Raw genomic sequence first — 12500 nt, 5'->3', positions numbered from 1 at the left:
GTGGTGAACGGGGGTGACTCAACCAACCTAACCACCGGCAGGCACGCGCGCGCACACACACACACACACACACACACACACACACACACACACACACACACACACACACACACACACACACTACATAAAATAGTTAGAAAAGATGAAAGGTTAGGTGCAGAAGTGACTACACCAGATATACCGTTTAAAGAGGCTGTACTAAAACAAGTGAATAAAATAATGCAAGACTACACTCACCCTCTAAACAACTGTTTCATATTCTTAAGAACAAGAAGAAGGTTGGCACTGCCCATGATAAAAACAGATCGGTATAAGAAATCTTTTATTACCAGCAGCATTGTGTTTTTTAACCACTCTTATTCATAAGGAACATGTGTTATGTGTTATATAAATATGTATGTTTTATGTGATTGATGCTTTTAATTACGTCTATTTTTATAATTAAACTGTCTTTACTTTCTCTGGAGCCTGTAGCCATAAAGAATTTCACTAGTATACGCTAAAGTACAACAATGTGACAAATAAATTATCTTATCTTATCTTACATAGATAAGACAGAATGTGATCTCGGAAATTTCCAAACTGTGTATTGTAAACGAGCACGAGAATTTCCCTCTGTAAATAAAAAAAAAAAAATTACTATTAACAAGGAAATTCTTAAACAAAATCCTTGTATCTTCTGTGAACGCTTTTTTTTTTTTCATATGAAACTATTTTCCTCTGCTACTTTCCTCTGTTAACACTTCTTCCTCTCCTACTAATTGTTTCTTCTACTTATAATACCTTGTAGTTGTTGTTATAAAACCACTTTCTACAAATACTTCATCTCATTTTTTTCTTGTTCTTGTAATACTACTTTCTTTTCCTCTTAAGACCCGTATTTCATCATTACGAGTATCATCACTATAATCACTATCATCTACTACTGCTACTACTACTACTACTACTACTACTACTACTACTACTACTTTCCTATACTCGTTCTCAAAGACCCCATACTTATTCTTTATCTTGTCGTCCCTCTCTGCTTCTTCTAGACGTCATAAATAATTCGCCTACCACCTGATTTGTAGCGGCCCCCTCCACGGACACAAAAAACGGGTCTCTGCCAGAAGGGTGATGGGCTGGGTGGCTGTACACATTTATCTGGCAAGTAATTATTTCCACTCGGGCACCGTAATCCAAGCCTGCAGGGATGTGTGTGTGTGTGTGTGTGTGTGTGTGTGTGTGTGTGTGTGTGTGTGTGTGTGTGTGTGTGTGTGTGTGTGTGTGTGTGTGTGTGTGTAGTTCAGTAGCGCACACATACGTTCATGAATTCTTGTGTAAGTCTTTGAGCAATGAATGTTAAGACAAAGAACACACATGCATACACACACATGCATACACACACACACACACACACACTCACACACACACGAAGGTCAGTCAGTCATATACTACCTAACGTTATTTTCACTTGATTAAACTGATGACAAAGCAAACACACACACACTCTCTCTCTCTCTCTCTCTCTCTCTCTCTCTCTCTCTCTCTCTCTCTCTCTCTCTCTCTCTCTCTCTCTCTCTCTCTCTCTCTCTCTCACCCCTAACTTGACCTCCTTACTTTTCACTGCCCTAAAATAACTCAGTCAGCAACACTATCACCTCCACAACCTTCACCTAACCAGTTACCAACCACCCTGCAGTAAATACTAGGTCGTCCTTCCCTTTTCCTTTCTATTTTCTTTTTTTGTATGGTATGAACCTTCCCTTTGTATTTGTTCTGGTCATAACTACTGACAGCCTCATTAAACTAGCCAAATTTTTCAAAGAGCAGAATTAGTCAGTTAAATGATAAGAGGCTATGGTCAATAAACACCTTTCTGTGATTATCCAATTCAGCAGACTCAGTAATTTAACTCACTACATTCAGGTGTATGTTGGTTATCACTTATAGATTAATAGGTTACGTTCTTATTTTGTACAGTAACGGTCAGAAGTACAGTAACAAACCACACTTACTTACGTTGCGTTTAAGTGCTTTCCTTTCATCTAAATACCCTCTTCTCTGCTACCAGTCTCATTACAAAACCCGACAGTTGCGTTCTCAGTAGATCAGGGGACTTAAGACTGAGGGAAAACGCTTAACACAGAGGAAAAGTGTGCGGCGTGATACTCAACCATAGAAACTATACAGTGGTTTTGATACCGGCTAACGCATCTACACTTTCCTCTCACCTGCGAAAGACTGATTTGATGAAGTATGATTGTGAGTGTTGTGAAGGGCAGCAGTGGGTACATTATAAGAAGGGACTGTTGAAGTGACATATGAGGCGAGATGTGATGTGATAGCATGTGAGCGGATGGAGTGTTGTGATGGGCTGTGAGGGGATGCAGTGTTGTGATGGGCTGTGAGGGAATGGAGTGTTGTGGATGGCAGTGAGGTGATAGACTGTTGCGATGGACTGTGATAGGATGGATGGACGCAAACAACAGCCCATACAAGTTACCTCAGAATATCAAACACAAAAGGCACCATTAAGACGTCTTTGTTGTCCAACTAGAAGAAAGATAATCAAATGCCCTTACAAGGCTTTGTATTATGATCCATGACCTTCCACGGAAGATAAGAAAGGTCAGGGGAGGTTCCTTCATCCCTAACATAGAGGAGAAGAAAGAGGAGGAGAGATGGCGTATAAAGGAGAGCAGGCACAGGGAAGGATTACTAAATGTTTGGGAAATATACAAAGATGACGAATATAGGCTCTAAGCACACAAAGGAACACAAAAGAAAAACAAGGAACAGCAGACCAGACATGTGACAAAACTGAGCTATATATAATCTAAAACTGAAAAGCAACAAAAGAAAAAAAAATAGAAGATAAGGATGGAGAAAATTAGCTCATGGCATTGACGTAACGTTTCACACGCTCATTAGGATAATTACAGGTAATTATCATAATGAATATTGCCTTTACTTATTACTGAATAGCCTTTGTGTGTGTGGGTGTGTTCGCTTCATTACTTTCCTTGTAGTAAAGAAAAAGTGGAGCACAGTAAAGATGACATGGTATGCAAATGACTAACCCTTGATCCTAAGAGAAAAAAAAATCATACTCGTACACACACACACACACACACACAATGACATTACATCACACTGTCACTAACACATGGCAAAACCTACCATTGCGTTCAGTCTAAAACGAGTTGACAAGGGCAGGTATGCGCCTATGGGGGAGGAACCGTCACCTTGCCACCTTATTAACATCACCTAACCTTGGGGGCGTTAGTTTCAGAATCAATTACTCTTCCACCTGACAGAATGGGTGCGAGAGTGGATAAGTTAAGTGGAGGTGGGCCGGAACGGTATAGGGAGGAGTAAGAGGTGGGGGAGGATTATGGTTTCAGATATGGTGGGAGGGGAGAGCCATAGGGGACTGGAGTGGAAGGGGGTCAAGAAGTGGCGACTTATTGACACAGTTCACCTCACCTTGACACAGACGCGCTACGTATGAAGGTGCTCCACATTTGACATATGGTGTAGGGCAGCTCCCTGAATCTTAAATAATTGCTGACCAACATGAAAACGTGTGCTGTTTTAATTGACTAGCTATTGATGTTTAGTATGTTTTCTCTTATTTGGGTTTTACTCTGAACTGGCACCATAAAACTAAGGAGATATATGGTAAGACGGTCGTTTCTGTGATAAATGGAAGCATGAGGACGTGTACAAATCTTACAGTCTTATTAGATGCATTATTCATTTCGTAAGAGTTCAGCCTGTGATTGGTTTCATCCCGGGAACACAAGATTATTGAAGTATAAAATATACCGGATTTTCCAGTTAGTAATCATTGACTGTCTGATTTTAAAACGTAAGTTACGTTAAGCCTTACCTCTGTTAATATTCACCTACATTACCTTCACTCCTTTTTGTAATTAAGTAAGAATCTTGTAAAACGAGATCCACAGGACATTTTTTACATTGATAACTGAGAAATATCAAGTGAAAAAAAAAAAGCATTACGTTGCTATTTTTTTTTTTTTTTCTAGCTTTACCTCCTTTTCTTTCCAAAACCGTCAAGGGCTCTTCCTAAGGTCGTTTCTTTGACACTCACAACTGCAACTGGCAATCATAAAAAAAAAAAAATACAAACAACTGTCACGGCACCAGCATAACTTATAATTTTTGTAATCCCTCTTTATTTCCACATTGTAGCACTAGTTTATGGTTTCTCAAATTCCTTCTGTACCTGAATAACTGCTTTTCTACCTATAATTTAGGCCTTGTTTATATATTTCTCCACCTGATACCGTTACCTTTAATTTAGGCCTCGCTATACCTGGCTTCCTACACCTGGCATCACCCGCACCGCTACTTATTATCTAACCTGAGCTCAGCGTCGGTCAGTTCATGAGGTCGCTCCGCTGCGTCCCGGCCTGAGTGTGTGGAGAGGCAGTGATTTACCCTCAAGCGGGCAACAATTTTCGCCACGATTGCGTCATTACTGCGAATCGCCACCGAAAATCACGCTAATTCCATGTAATCATTTCTAATAAGTCGTCTCTCTGGCCCGCCGGTTGACGTCACACGGCAGCCGCTCTGGCGTGGCGGGGCAGCGTGGTGCAATGGTTACTTTCTGCAAGGACTGGTGATCTATCCTTCAGCGATGAAATACTTGGACCAATGCTTAACTTTTGGGTGCTGATAATTGCTTTCCCGTAAACAGCAGTGATCCTTTTGACTTTTTTTTTTTTACTATGGGGACTGGCGCCTTGGTGGGCTTTCCTTGTATATAAATTTTTGTTTCCTTTGACCAGTATCCCTCTTGCATAATAATAAAAAAAATATTCGATGATGAAACACACTAACACAACTACGCAACGTTATATGGATGTACACATTAGACATACAATTCTATACGCCGGTAAAATACACTACCTAATTTTACGTATAAGGATGGAGAGATTAAAGAAAATTCTATACACAGGTGAAATACGCCATCAAATTTTATAAGGTTGGAGAGATTAGGGAAATTTCTATACGCAGGTAAGCCGCATCAGTCTCTAATGCACCTTTAGTATACCTAGGAGCAGCGGGATGAGTGTGTATTTTAAGAAAGAATTGATTAATACTCTCTCTCTCTCTCTCTCTCTCTCTCTCTCTCTCTCTCTCTCTCTCTCTCTCTCTCTCTCTCTCTCTCTCTCTAGCAATACCACGAGAATGAAAGTAACAAGTAACAAACAGGTGTAACACATATGATAGCCATTAGCACACACACACACACACACACACACACACAAAAAAAAAAAAAAAAAAAAAACTAACTCGGCCATGTTTACCAGTTTATAAGATTGTTTACATCGACTAATCTCTTTTTTAAGGTCGCAGTCCCTTTCTCGCGTGCACCACTCTGCCTTCGTGTATAGGCAGCGGTGGTCAAGGTTGTTCCGTAGATAAGTGCTAAGGTTTCCCAACTTGTCCTTAATTGATTTTCTTTTATTTTGTTTTGTTCTCATTTTTTTTTTAACTATCAATCAATTTATTTGTATCTGTCAATTCATTTTAGCTATGAATTTATTTTTAACTGCTTCATTCAGTCTGGTTTATATTAACCCTTTCACTGCGATAACAATTAAAAACACCAAAGCATTGCATGAATTCTTTATAAGCATCTACAAAAAAAGTAGATGAAAATAATAGATTTTATAATTTCTAGCCAGTTTAAAGACTGGAGGTGGCTGTGGAACAAGTAAAGGTGTCTCAGAATGGTCAATAACAAAGAAAAGATGTACCAAATAACAGTCAAAGGGTTAATGACTACAAGTAAAAATGTCCTCTCCCTTCATTCTTTCTTTTTACTGGAAGTTAGTGATGGTGGGCTGACTGGTGTCACTCAGCTCTCTTTGTGTGACATCTTTGCTATAGGAGTCGTGATGTTTCCTGATACATAAGTATAATTCCCTTATATGTTAATGTTTAAGGATAATCGACATAATTATCGGTATCATTCTAAGTATTGTAAATAGACAGTGAATTAATCTTAATATGTAAGCACAGTAAGAAAACAACAGTAACAACAACAACAACAACAATAACAACAAATACTACTACTACTACTACTACTACTACTACTACTACTACTACTACTACTACTACTACTACTACTACCACTATTACTACTATTACTACTTCTATGGGAGCATATTTCCCAGGGTTTGAGGCGCTACGGAATGCGCACCGGCGGAGTCTGCTATCACCAATGTCCCCATTAGCGAGGCGCCTTCCCTCACCTATTGGGTCTCTCTATCTCTCCCTTTCTCCTTCCAGACGCCCAAGGAGAGAAGGAGGGAAGGGGCAGCGTGGCAGGCAAGGTCAAGGTCTCACCCACCTTCTACTGACCTGAACTGGTCGGCGGTTGGCCAAGTTATCAGTCTGTGCCTCTCGTTCAGGGTTCAGTGGGGTCGGCGCAAACCAGTTAAGAGAGACGCAGGGTTGCATACGGATACAACCACACTTTGCATGACCCATCCCCTTGTTTGATATGCACACTTCCCGCTTCACGTCTGGTTATCATTACCATGTGACCTGCAGCAATGTCTCGGTCACATCGCCACACAGTGCTGAGGTATTTAGCGCGCGTTATGACGGGTCGCCGCCATCTTTTCATCATATGGGTCGCAGGTACTTTCATTGCTTCTGGACAACAATCTGGTTTAGACTCGAAGGGAGGTTAAGGATGGGCGGGGACTGCCCGACCAGTGTACCCTAGTTCTTTATGATACCTGGGCGCCACGGCAACTCCGTTACCAAAGTGAGTTGTTGCGACATGTGAGTTACTATTGAGCGACATGAACCCAGGCTGAGGCAACGGCCAGGTCCCGCGGCGGGAGACCATTCTGATAATATCTATGTCGGTTTCGTTTGACCTTCGATAATTATCTAAGTCGATGTGTACCAGTAAGATAACATTATGGAGTTTGTGATGGAGCAGCAAACAGGTGGTACGGCGCGTCTCTTGAGACGTGCCGCCAATAACATTACTTCATGAGCTTCACCATTAAGATTTTTTTTATTACAAAATCTTCTGTTACTAATTTTCAATTATAACACTACTTATATTTCTTATACATTTTGTAACAGGTTCATAATTTGATTTCCAAATGACTAATTGCCTTACTGTCTGTTTGTTCAGGAGGCGCAGGTGGAGCCAATCCTGCCGCTGCCGCCAGCGGGCCTGGCGGGGTGTGTGGGAATCAAGACCTCCTCACCAACCTGCTGGTGTACCAGTACCTCTCCGGCAACATCCCCGGAGGGGCTGCTGGCGCTCCCCCGCAGCTAGCCGCCCTCCTTGCCTCACAGGTAAGCCTCATTGGCTCAACCAGGGACACACAGCTTTATCAGTGTTATTATTAAACTTATCAGCTGCAGGTTTTTGAAAGAAAGCTTAGTCCACCTCTCAAAACTGTGGGTGTGGTTTTCATGAATTCTACCACGAGTCAATCCTCCTGTATAGATTAAAGTCCGCACACACGCGTCAGCAAGACAGTTTTGCAGCAAGCACACAAACCAAGCACCAGCTCTTCATAACTGTAACGACTAAATTTATTTTTCTCCTTCCTCCTGCAGGGCGTGTCTCCAGCAACCAGGACAGTAACATCGGTGTCCAAGACGTTGACGACGGTGACCGTGGACGTGCCAGCCACCACGCACTTCAGCACCTCCACCACGTCCTACGTCACCACCATCACGTCAGAGGACGTCAAGACCATCCCTGTCATCTTCCGAGGATCTAGAATCACCACCACCATCACCGAGTCCAGCGAGGAGGTGAGGATATCCCCGTGTCTTCGTGTCCGCGGAAAGACCAGCACCAAGACTCAAAAACGCACTGCCACACCTAAGCATGCATTTTGATGCCTCGAGAACAGACCAGCACACATCAGTATTCCTTCCTGACTCTGTCATATAAGAGTTTCCTTAGAGAATCAATAGGCAGACAGGAGAATAGATAAATAAATAAATAAATGAATTATATATATATATATATATATATATATATATATATATATATATATATATATATATATATATATATATATATATATATATATATATATATATATATATATATATATATATATATATATATATATATATATATATATATATATATATATATATGGTGTAATGAGTGCTTTTTAAATGGATGAATCCATCATGAATTAAATTAAAGTTTCGGTGAAATGAACCTAACTGACAGAACTAACCAAATAAAAAAAATACCGGCGAATTGAACTATCATCATTTCTGTAGAGCACAGTACATATTCCATCGTTATTTGAAATATTCAATTCTAAAGGCAGAGTTACAGAATAATTTAACTGGACGTCATTGAGAGTGATATGTTATTGCAATAATTAACGAATAACAGCAGTTTAAGAACCACTGACAAAGCCATCACAGCACAATCCTGTGCAACACAGCCAGAGACATAGGCAATAGTCACCACAACACTGACACGAGTGTCAAGACGCACACTAAACACCACAGACACAAACCTGGCCCAAGTCTATTTGCCCTTCCTTCAGCAGCTCCGCTTTGTGAGGCACCAGTGAGTCAGCATCAACAGACCCTCGCCGTCTCTGCTGGCAAGGGGTCCTGACACACACACACACACACACACATACGCGCGCGCGCGTCATTCTTAAACGTTTTATTTTAATTTTTTTTATTTATTTATTTATTTTTTTTTTTTTTTATCCTTGTTCACACATCTTCACACATCCCTAAGCGTGGGACACAGAGCGACTAGGCACCTTCACTCAAATTCACTAGTAGACCACTGAAAAGGCAGTCATAATATTCCACTCAAACTTTTAATGGTGTAGATGTAGAGGCTTACTCATCAACATGTTGGTATTTAAACTTTTGAGCCATGACAGGCCAATGCTCCCCTCGCTCCCGAAGACTTAAGTGACGAACAAGGACGAACAAGAGTGTCTGAAGACCTGCCTGAGGGAGCAAGACGCCACCGAACAGACGGCTGCTGGTGGCACTGACGGATGAGTAGTACCTGGCACTATTTACACTCCTTGACCTGCTGTCTCCACTTCACTACTCTTGCATGCACCAATCACCTCCTTTATTTTTATCGCATCATAAGAAAAACCCATAAAAAGCAGTTTCACCATGCACATTTGAGATGCACCGAAGAAAGACATGATATACAAGTTTCTTTTCTAGTCATCCATCTACGACTCATGTTGCTCACTTGTCATCATGTCCCTCTAAGTTCGCTGTCAACACGCCGCCACATACTTCACCTCTCCCTCCTTGTCTTGCTGTTCTGTACCCCATCTGGACCTCTACCTGTACAGCAAAACTAATGACACTGACTCTTGCATTTTGCTGCCTACTGTAGTACGTCAGGTTTACTATACGTAGTGTGTGCCTTTCTTGTGTGTGTGTGTGTGTGTGTGTGTGTGGAATATTTGAAGTTTCTCAGTCAGGTGAAGGCCACCAAACTAAGACCGTGTATGTTACAGGTAATCACCGCCACTGAATACTTCACGGAATCCTCGGTGCACCAGCCGTCCATCGTGCAGACCTTCCCGGTGCACATCACCATTACCGAGACACGCACCCGTGGCCTTGACGGAGCCTACACGCTCTTCGACCTGACCCACGGCGCCACCTCAGTGCTTCAGGAGCCCATCAACACAGCATCATTCAACCTGGACACAGGGCTTGACTTGTCCAACTTAGATTTGTCTCAATTGGACCTGACCAGTCTCACCGGAGGGGGAGGACTTGGTGGCCTTGATGGCGACCAGGGCCAGGTGTTGTCCATGCTGTCCTCGCTTTTGAGTGGCATTGACGACCCCCCGGCAGACGAGCTTCCGGCTCCCATTGGTCCCAGTAGCAGCAGCAGCCGGGACTTTAGGCAGAACCCTAATAGGAACAGAAACCAAAATGCAGCCACCAGATTCAGCCCTGACTACCCCGATTATGAGGATCCAGTGGACGAGACGCCAAAATTCAACGTGCTGCGAGGCTTCACGCTGAGCGACCGCTTGGCCAGTGTGACCGGTGGCGACTCGCCGTCCTCGGGCAGAGCAGCCACCGACACCCGCTACAGTAAATATCAGAGAAAGAGCAGAGTGGAAAACAACGGCATCAGCACCACAGAGTCCAGCACGCGGGAGGCAGAGCGCTTCTCGGCCTCAACTCGCCGCCGCACGCTGTCCCGCACTGATCGCCGGCGCTCCACCACTGGCAGCCGCCCCCCAAGCACGCGCTTCGTCCCAGCACCAGAGACACAGTATTTCGAGGAAAATGCGTCACAGTTCCGTCCCTTCGGACAACGGCGGGACCGGGAAGCGTCAAGCAGGCGGCGCGGGAACTTGGAGCCTCGCACACCGTCGCAGCCTCCACGCGCCCGCAGCCAGCCACAGCCTAAAGCCCGCCAGGCGGACAGTGCCCCGACTCCTCAGAACAAACCGCAGCCCACGCCTGCCTCGGGGCTCAGCACAGTGCTCACTATGTACATCAGTGGCTCTGAGCCCGGCCAGTTCTTCACCAGGTTGCAGACCATCCAGCTGCGGTCTCTTGGGTCTTCCAGGAGACGCAGGAATGTAGAAGAGCTGCCCGTGACCAAACTCTCCACCTCGACAGTGAGCCCAGCAGCCTCCTTCACCACCCTCGTGCCCCGCGTGCCAGTCGAGGCTGAGCCGAGCAACGTGGTCAAGATGCTCAAACAGCTGGAACCAACACAGGTGCGCCAGATGATCCACTCTCTTCAGAAGTGGGTGAATTACTACAGCCACGAGGTTCTGGACGAGGGTCCTGACAACCTGGTGATGCCTGAGCTTACCTCCTCCCTCAGCGTGGAGGCACAGGAGATCGAGACCGGGGCCACCAAGGCTCTGCCTCGCTCCCCCATGGTGCTCACGGGTATGCCACTGGTCACTGATCGCTGCCCAGCGCCCTCCACGGTCACGACCACAGTGTACCACACCGTTGTCCTCACCGCGGGGATTGACAATAATGGTTCGACAGTCTAATGTCCAGCAGTCATAGGCTGGTCCCTGCCCTTCCCCCTATCCAGTCAGGTCTTGCTTAACCGTCCCTCCCCATCCAGTTTGTTGGTATTTATCCGAAGTGAGTGTTGCTGTACATAAATGCTTGTGTGTGTCTGGCCTGTACATAAGCGTGTGTATGTGTGTACTTGACTGAGTGTGCCAGGGTTCGAGACCCACCAAGCTCAAGTAAAACAAATGCCTCAAGGACTTGAAGGACGACACAGGAGTGCTCTGAAGACATCAAGGTTGACTGTCTCTCTCGACCCGACTCCACCTGACCCGCGGGACGATGGGTCGCTAAGCAAGCAAGGGTGAAACCAAAGTTGAGGGAACACTAAGAGTCTGGAGTGAATACAAGCAGGAATAGCAAAGTACGTTACAGTATCTGGTGCACCACCCCTTGCTCCATTCACCTGTCTGGGAGGCGAGCCGGGAGTCGCCACACCTGGCCGAGAACTCCACGCCAGCCCGTTGCCCGAGGCCACTCTCTGTGCGTGGGAGGACACACTTCCTTTCACTCCAGCGGCAGTTGAATCAACCTAATTGTAATCCCGGAGCCCACATGATGTAATTGTTAATTGAGTTCCCACGATGTTAACACGCTATGCATGTCGGTAAAGCAATAACAACATAAAATATTGGATCCACTTTCCTGTTCCGCCTTTCTGTTCTGTGTCACAAACTTCCAAAGAGTCTCTTTTGCAGCCAGTCCTCGTCTTCATACCCCCACAACCCTCCACGCCCACGGACGCCCACGGAGTACACCCGCAGCGTCCCGCGGCACCACACACTTCTAGCTGACCGCTGGAATATGTATAATGTATTAAGCTTTGGTATGTATCATATCATTCTATGCGTCCCTGACCCTCCCGCTCCCCTCTCCTCCTTCCCATGAGCTCCATGCCGTCCCTCTCTTCTTCTCCCCCTCACTATACCGAAGTGTTTGGTGTGAATAAAAAAAAATATTCAACGGAATATTCAAAAGAGAACATAATGACGATGGATGAAAGTAGTGTTAGTTGTGATATGAAATGGTGTGGTACTGGTGTGATGGTGTTGTGGTGTGTTGAGGATAGTGATATGATGGTGTTGAGGTGACAGTGTGAAGGTGTGATGATATACGAGTAGGTAGTGTGTGGTGTTCCCGAGTCTTCAGTATTGAACCAGTCTCTTGTTAATTATCAATAGTCTATCAGTAGCTGAGTGTATAATTATAACATGTATATCATAGTCATTATTATTATTATTATTATTATTATTATTATTATTATTATTATTATTATTATTATTATCATTATTATTAATGAAATGCAAAAAAAAAAAAGAGAAAAGAAATTTGTTTATTTTCTTTTTACTTCTACTGCAATATTGTCTACTGGGCATTTTGTAGTTACTCAGTTATCATTATTATTATTTTTTTTTTAGTTGCCAGAA

At 43.9% G+C, this 12500-nt stretch overlaps 1 protein-coding gene and 1 long non-coding RNA gene across 3 annotated transcripts in view; one reads left to right on the top strand and one right to left on the bottom strand.

Annotated features, from left to right (window-relative positions):
- LOC135105542 (uncharacterized) overlaps positions 1 to 12500 on the bottom strand; it is a 122261-nt gene that overhangs the window by 40909 nt on the left and 68852 nt on the right. The window lies entirely within an intron of this gene.
- Positions 7159 to 12500, top strand: part of LOC135105476 (uncharacterized) — a gene marked incomplete at its 5' end in the record, with an annotated part of 7112 nt that continues 1770 nt past the window's right edge. Inside the window, 3 exons of the mRNA XM_064013596.1 lie at positions 7159 to 7344; positions 7612 to 7812; positions 9531 to 12500. The exon at positions 9531 to 12500 is cut by the window's right edge and continues 1770 nt beyond it. Of these exons, the coding sequence (XP_063869666.1) occupies positions 7159 to 7344; positions 7612 to 7812; positions 9531 to 11048 (1905 nt within the window). The remainder of the gene's footprint in view (positions 7345 to 7611; positions 7813 to 9530) is intronic.

This window comes from Scylla paramamosain, chromosome 12, assembly GCF_035594125.1.
Source record: "Scylla paramamosain isolate STU-SP2022 chromosome 12, ASM3559412v1, whole genome shotgun sequence".
NCBI classification, from domain to species: Eukaryota; Metazoa; Arthropoda; class Malacostraca; order Decapoda; family Portunidae; genus Scylla; species Scylla paramamosain.
This window is presented reverse-complemented; position numbering and strand designations above follow the sequence as displayed.